Source organism: Phragmites australis, chromosome 3, assembly GCF_958298935.1.
Source record: "Phragmites australis chromosome 3, lpPhrAust1.1, whole genome shotgun sequence".
Lineage (NCBI taxonomy): Eukaryota > Viridiplantae > Streptophyta > Magnoliopsida > Poales > Poaceae > Phragmites > Phragmites australis.
The window spans coordinates 16,271,105-16,279,015 of record NC_084923.1 but is presented as its reverse complement, the minus strand read 5'-3'; the positions used below and the strand labels follow the sequence as shown (position 1 = coordinate 16,279,015).

Sequence of the window (7,911 nt, the reverse complement as noted above, 5' to 3'; positions counted from 1 at the left end):
ACCGAGATTGCAATCCAAGAGTTACAGCCGGATCTTTTTTATTGTGAGCAACCAAAACTCGATGGCACTCTATTAAATTCATCAAAGTGCAATGGAGCAATCACTCAAAAGACGAAGCGACTTGAGAGCGTCATCAAAGTGCAATGGAGCAATCACTCAAAAGACAAAGCGACTTGAGAGCGTGAGGATCAAATCCACTTTGAATATCTCAAACTTTTCGAGAAATTGTGAATGTCGTTGTAATTTTGCACAATTGGAGCATCTCACAAGTATATAGTTATCACCATGTTAAATAGAAAGTTTTTCCCAAAGGATTGCACTTAGAAACCTTTCGAACCAAAAGAACATACTCCTGGCGGTCTGACCGCTGTTGATCTGCCGTTCTAACTGGCAGAGGTGTTTGGAACCCAAAACTCACTCTATAGATTTAGGTCTACCACCATCCCAGTGGTCTAACTGAGCCGCGGTCTGACCGCCTGCTCATGTGAGGCCCAATGACTATCATTTCGTTCCGTTGATAAATTTTGACAAAATTCCTTTCTGTTTGTAGAAGTTTCCCTTCCACTTTATCACCATCACCTTTTTCCTTGAGTTGCTGAATCTCGGGTCGAGATTCGTTTAAGGGGGGAGGTTTGTCACATCCCAACATGTTAATTATGTAATTAGGCATGCATAATCATCATGGCGTTATGTTTATATGTACTTGGTTGTTAAATTAAGTTAAGGATGTTTCAAAAGTACTTGGAGATAGTTTAGAGCTCTGTAGGAATGCCTTAGAGATGAAGAAGAATAGAAATTGGGGAATATAATCAAGTTTTCAGCACAAGACCGCTCTCACGGTCTGACGAGGGTCTCCCACGGTCTAACCGCCAGAAGCACAGAGGCTCACTTAAGAGGATCGATTGGTCTCTCTCTTTCTCTCTCTCTCATTTTCCCTCTGTCACTCCCCCTTCTCCTCAAACCCTAGAGAGAGAAGATGAGGTCCATCCGTTGCATTTGAAGACCGAAGATCGTCGGTGAAGACTTGTCCGAGCTTCCCGAAGGCTTCCTTAACTCCCCCTGGCCCCGGAATCGTCTCCTCGGGTGTTCTCCCACCACGAGCTCCAACACCGCTCTGGGATCCCGATCTAGGAATCGAAGCTCTCCCGGAGGATTCCAATCCTCTAGGAAGTTCCTTTACGCCGAGGTAAACACCCCATGCTGTTTTCCCATCATTTCCTAGCCCTAGGCGATCGCCGTTGTGATTTTCGTCGTGAAACCCTAGTGAAAGCTAGATCTAGATCTCATTTTAAGGGTTTTACGTGTTTGGACTATGCATGTCATTCAAACAACCACGTAAAATGTTCTCCTAGTTTTGTGGAGTACTTTGGTGCCCTTCGTCATCGAAGGTTTCACCGGAGTCCTTACCGGCGACCCCGCAAAGGCGCAGCCGACAAGGTCTAGCATTCTGACCATCACTAGGGTCGGTTTGACCGCCACTTAGGACTGAAACATCTGAGTTCAAACCCCTATACAGGAGTCAGACCGCCGTTAGGGCTGGTCTGGCATCCAGACGGTGGTCTGACCACCAATATACCATCGGTCTGACCGTTAAAGGCTAAAACCTTCTGCACTCCGGCGATCTGACCACAACTTCAACACCGATCTGACCGCCAGCCACTTAAGCCTATCTATACTTAGGTTATCTTGTTCGGGGTTTCAAACTTTAAAACCCTAATATTTTGGTGATCTTTTGCAAATGTTTTTGAAATACGGTGCTCTACTATTGTTCCAACATGCATCATATGTACACTTTTCCATCGTTTGATTATTTATTCGATGCATTCGTATTTTGTTTAGAGAGTGATGCGTTGTCGTTATTCATGGTCGAGATTGACACCAGATCGGTTTTGATTGTGAGCGAAGAACTTGGAGCAGCAAGGCAAGCATCTAAGCATATTATACCTTTTAGTTGAATTGAATGGAGTCTAAATTGATAAGTTGTCGCGTATGTATGTTTGCATGTTGAGCGATGTTGGTGTCGGGTTTATATGGGTAGAACCTATATTAATTTGTATTACCTGTACCTTGAGTTGTTGGTTATCTCTATCCTTATAGCCTTGATAAATTTGTTGGTGTCTAACTTAAGAGTTATTCGAAATGCTTAGGTTCTCAGTAGAAGACGAAAAATGGTTCAACCGTTGTTCGCGAGCTTAGGCTTACTTATGGTTTACAAACACAATGACAATGATATAGGTTGTATGAGATGTGAGGATGTGGCAAGATGTAGACGATGCTAGGGATATTTTCTTCACCGGAGGAGTTCCTTGGTGTAGTTCGGGAAAGGAACTTAGATACCATAGACCACTTGCATCGGTTAAGTATCGACCATTGTTACAGTTGGCTTAAGCACTTTCCGCTACGTAGTATCTCTGTAAACTATTGTAATTTGTAATAACTCCTATACTTGTAATAGAATTTTGATTACCCGCTCTTTCTTAAGCTTTGTTGTAATGCTATATGTTGGAAAGACATGTGTTTCGATCTTGGGCACAAAATACGTGTCGGGACTACCAGGATGGTATTCTGGTTAATCATCGTTGTTGTGATTAAGTAAAATAATCATCCTGATGATTAATTGAAATATTATTTGGACGGTTTCTCACACACGACCTCGTCCACGTTCTTTATGTTGATTATCATATCTAGTCGTATTTGCTTCTACGAGTGGACTTGAGCCACTTAGATGGGACTCGTGGTTTTTCATCAAAAGCTCATTATTTTGTTCAGGCACTAGTAAACAAGAAATAAGTTTAGAATATTTCTTGAATCATTTCTCACGGTATTATTGCTAAAGCAACACATTTGAAGTATGAAACATAGAGTGTGTTTTCTCTAACATTTCCTCATCAATAACCTTTTCTCCACATAATAACAATTGTGAAGTGATTCTAAACATGGTTAAATTGTATTTAGAAACACTCTTATAATCTCGTAACTTCATGTGCAACCAGCCACAACAAGCATGAGTTTTGGGGAGAATTACTGTTTTCTAGTGACCATATATTTCTTTCAATTTTTTCAAAGAATAAGTGGATCTTCATCATTAAGTTATTCAACCTTTAAACCTTTATGGAGCTAGCAGCAAATAAAGATTGTACCTTAGCTTTGTCTTGATCATATGTTTTATTTTCTGTTTTGATTGTTTCACCAAGCTCATTGGTATTTAAATGAATTTCGGCATCTAGCATCCAAGGCAAGTAGTTCTTGCTAGTAATATCCGAAGCTATGAAATTAAGTTTGGCAAGAATCGATATAGCAAACTACAACATACGAATACAAAGCATAAATATAGAACAGAGACAATATATAAATTAAATAGACTAGAAATAATATCTTACCGTGAAAAAGGATACGATGATTAGCGAAATATTCTTAAAGAAATGTAATTTATGTTAGCTTATTGAATATTTAACTTTCATGTATTGAATATATACTAACTACTTATTGAATATCATAAATTAGTATATAAGAATATAGAGAATAAAGAAGGTGAAGGATAAAATTAGATAATCTTATTGTCTTCTATCGGATACATGCAAACTCCTACATATATATAGCCATACAATATTTTTAAAAAAATTGATATTAGGAAAGTTACATCGCTAATGTCATAGGGATTAAAAATTTGATGGTATAAAAATTATAAACATCCATATAAATAAAGATTTTATAGCAACTTGTAGGTAAGATGGACCCAGCATTAAATTATTCATTTTTTCACGAAACGGGAAGCCTTCAAATGGCGAGAAAATTTCGACGAAAAGAAAACATTTTCAAGAAGACATTACCGATAATTCTAGATTCCTCGTGTAGTCATCAGGTCTTAAAATAGGCGGTTCGTATCACCCGTATCCGCGACTTGTTTGCTATCAATAGAGAGCTAGGGCTAGTGCGAGTGCGCTACCGCTCACTACCCGCGACTCGCATCATCCGCCATCCTTTTATCCGGAACCGGTTGCTATGAATAGGATCTAACACTGAGCTCGCTCTGAGACTCACCACAGGATAGCATCTATATCCAATTAGTTTACTATAGATAGTAGCGGCCTGGTTCAGCTCATGGGACCAAAAACCGGCAGACATTACCAACACCCGGATGCTAAACATAGCAGCTTACCTGGCAACAGGGATAGATGATTTACCGTCGAGAAAATGAAAAGTACATCGTCCATGCCAGCAGCTCATTTGCTTACGTTTTTAGACTCCCATTGGCTGTGTTACTTGCTGGCGACATCGGCTTATTTTTTTTACCTCAAATGTAAACAGGAATCGTTAGCTGGTAAACTGAACACCCATCTGCTGGCCTCTGAAAAAGTTTCTGAAAGTTAAAATAAGCAAAAATCAGTTTTAACTTTAAACGGGTGTGATGGATTATCTGGCAATTGGTCTAAAGCAGAGGTGGACGTGTGACCAACGCGTAATTCAAAGATTAGGCATAGAAATGGGTGTCACACGCACACCTAGAACAAGAAAAAGGAAAAAATGCATCCCCAGCAAAACACCCACCTCCACTTCGGCACTTGGCTGTGACATGGGCCCCACCACCTCATCCTTGACCAAGAGCACATACGCCACGAGTACCCCGGTGTTACACCAGGCCCGCTCCCCCACACGTGGCGCCTCGCCCCCTATAACGAAGCCGCGTGACATGTGGGCCCCACAACCATTTGATATTCTTATCCACAATGGAGTATATCCATTCCGGAAATACAAACCGCTAGCGGGCGAGAAATACCAGGGCTTTACTTCCCACGTGGCAACTATCTGACGGCTAAATGGATCATCGGACGGCAAAGATATTGCTTTAACTGGAAGAGAAAGGAAAAACGCGTTGATTTTATCCGTGGGCCTCCTTTTTAAGGGCGCTACTTTTCTTCGCCGCTTCCCCACCCCCTCTTCCCTTCTGTCCTCTCTCTCTCTCTAGGTCTGCGCCCTCTTCTTCTCCTCGCGAACTCTCCTGGTGAAAGCGGCGGCCATGGCGGCGGCGCAGGCGGTGGTCAAGGGGAGCGTGGTGTCTACGTACGGAAACCGGGCCGCGCCGGGGCTCCTCGGCCGGCGGAGGGCCACGGCGCGGATGGCGACCTCCGCGGCGTCGGCGGTGCGGATCAGCGGCTCCTGGAGGAAGATCCCGTTCCTCGGCGGGAGGCTGGCGGTAGGGCCCAGGAGATCGAGGCCCGCGTCCCGTAGTCTCGTCGCGTCGCCGGTGCAGGTGAATATAGATTTCAGATTTTAGGAGTAATAAGTATGCGTTTCCTGCGAACCTTTTCTCTTTTGTGTTTCTCCGTAGTTTCCATGCTATTTCGAGTTTTTTTTTTTAAATTTAAGATTGCTATTTAGATTTTTTTTTTCCTGTTCTAAGATCGTGTTTTTAAGTTTCCCCCCTTTTTCTTAGATTTATTTTTTAAAAAAATTGAGAATTGATACTGATAGAAATTTCTAGTCTGTTTGACCACGTTTTTGCGTTTTTTGTTTTTAGCTTTTTTGAGGAAGAATATTAAACTCGAATGATAAATATTTTGTGTACTAATATGATCCGCTTGTTTGGTTGCGCAGATGAACTTTGCGATTGGGAAAGCCATGAGGTGGTGGGAGAAGGGGCTGCAGCCCAACATGCGGGAGATCGAGTCCGCCGAAGACCTCGTCGACTCTTTGACCAACGCCGGCGACAGGCTCGTCATCGTGGACTTCTTCTCCCCTGGCTGCGGCGGTTGCCGTGCTCTTCACCCCAAGGTATGAACAAAAAAGATAGGAATTCGACCGTTCTATATTGCTCTTCATGTGATTTGAGAGCTGTTGAAAAGACTGGTGTTCTGACAAACTCATCTTGTGCAGATTTGCCAGTTTGCGGAGCAGAACCCGGATGTGCTGTTCTTGCAGGTGAACTATGAGGAGCACAAGTCTATGTGCTACAGCCTGCACGTCCATGTTCTCCCTTTCTTCAGGTTCTACCGGGGAGCTCAGGGACGACTCTGCAGCTTCAGCTGCACAAACGCAACTGTAAGATCCTGATCCGATCTTGTCCTCACACGAAACACTGTAAAAGATAGGCATGGCCCAACTCTTCTGCAAGAGGATGTGGTTGTGACCCAGGAACTAAAAACAACTCAACACGATAGTCTACCTTTTGCGATATAGAATTGTTAACCTTCTTTGGAGATAGATTATAGGAGTTGAAGGAATGGGAATTATGTGCTGAGCTTGTGGTAATCATGTTACAATGATAGATTATTTTGGACCCAAATAAGCATTTTTTGTGGTACGTCCAAATTTGCCAAGCGAAGAAAGGCCTTACAGTTCCTCCTGCCAAATCGTGCAACCTGCCTGATCTTAGAAACAAACCATCGTTGTGTTGTTTCCTTGAACTAAACCGGACATGATGATAATTAAATGATCCATTAGCTGGTTGTTGAACATTACAGTTTTTGCTTGACTTCAGCTTGCGTGACATCTTGTTTTGGAATAAATGAGTTCAATATTTTACTGTATTTCTTACCATTTGATCAATGCTTACGAGAGTGATAATTTTATTATGCAGATTAAAAAGTTCAAGGACGCGCTTGCAAAGCACAAACCAGATAGATGCAGCCTTGGCCCAACTAGGGGGCTAGAGGAATCAGAGTTATTGGCTCTGGCCGCGAACAAGGACCTGCAGTTCACCTACACTAAGAAGCCAGAACTGGTTCCAAGCGGAGATGCTGCTGCGGAGGTCATCGCTCCTGAGCCTCCCAAGCTTCCTCCGGCCACAAAACCGTTGGTCAAGCAGGGATCTCAGGAGAGGTCCTTGATCTCATCAGGAAGATGAGATGTGATGATGATCCGTATGATCACATCCTTCAATTCTGTACAGTTCCGTGGTTCTTGATGTGTACAGGTTGTACCTTCTCATGGTAGTAGAGTGCAGGCTTTGAGATTTTTACCTACGATGCCTGTCCGCTAGTAGTTTGTAGCTGTATTAGCAGTAGCAACGAGTGTTGTGGAGCTTTCTGCCTCCAGGAAATTGTATGGTAGTTGTATGAATCATCTGCATGCTATTTTGCAAGGGTCACATCTTATCATGAATGGTGTTGGACGAACTGATGTTCTTTTGTGCGTGTTTGTTCTTCCTCTGCTTCAGGATATTGTATGGATGCATTGTGCGAATCTGAATACCGCGATCTTTGTATGTTGTGCTGGACCTTGTGGTGCTTGAAGACGGTTGCTAGCCAGCGTTGTTGCTAGCCAATTGTTCACCTTTTCGTGAACCGTTGAGCGTGGCTTGTTTCCTGACTTACCTTTGGGGTCAGGAAACAGATGATGGAGAAACTGGTGGAGATGGCCACTATCATAAGCGGAGGTTGACGACGGCTTCTGTAATTCGAAGCTAACCCTTTGCGACTGAACAAATTTAAATTACAGAAACTAGATAGAGGGTTTGAAACTTTGTGAACAAGGTGCGGACTTGATGGTTTTTGTTGCTTCAGGCCAGATAAAGGTGGTCCTGGTAAAAACCCTAATAGGGGTGGGTTTGTGTTCTAATTTTAATCCGTAAATTTAGATGCGAGTTTGAAGTTGAATCCAATTAATATAGAGAGATATGTATGAAATTGGTCTAGCCGTGCCTGCTTCATCTATGTAGCTGTTTTACACATCTGACATGTAGGTACACTTCCTATTTAATATAACCCACCCTAATCACAACCCTACCCGCTAGCCTCCACCCCCAGTCGACCCTCGGCCGCCCATATCCCAGGTCCAGTGCCCTTCCCTGAGACCCTGATCGTCGCGCCCTCCCTGACCGCACCCTCCACCCTCCCTGACCACACCGTCCACAGCTCTGTGCCTATCCTTGACTCTGATCGGCGATCGCCGTCTGTTGTCCATGCTCGTCCC

At 43.3% G+C, this 7,911-nt stretch overlaps 1 protein-coding gene across 1 annotated transcript; it reads left to right on the top strand.

The window, feature by feature from the left end:
- Positions 1-4,920: 4,920 nt before the first annotated feature.
- On the top strand, positions 4,921-7,115 carry LOC133912420 (thioredoxin-like 1-2, chloroplastic). The gene is made up of 4 exons (XM_062355134.1): positions 4,921-5,251; positions 5,596-5,772; positions 5,875-6,039; positions 6,578-7,115. The coding sequence occupies exons 1-4, from the start codon at positions 5,018-5,020 to the stop codon at positions 6,842-6,844; spliced, it is 843 nt and encodes a 280-aa protein (XP_062211118.1). The 5' UTR covers positions 4,921-5,017; the 3' UTR covers positions 6,845-7,115.
- The last annotated feature ends 796 nt before the right edge of the window (positions 7,116-7,911 follow it).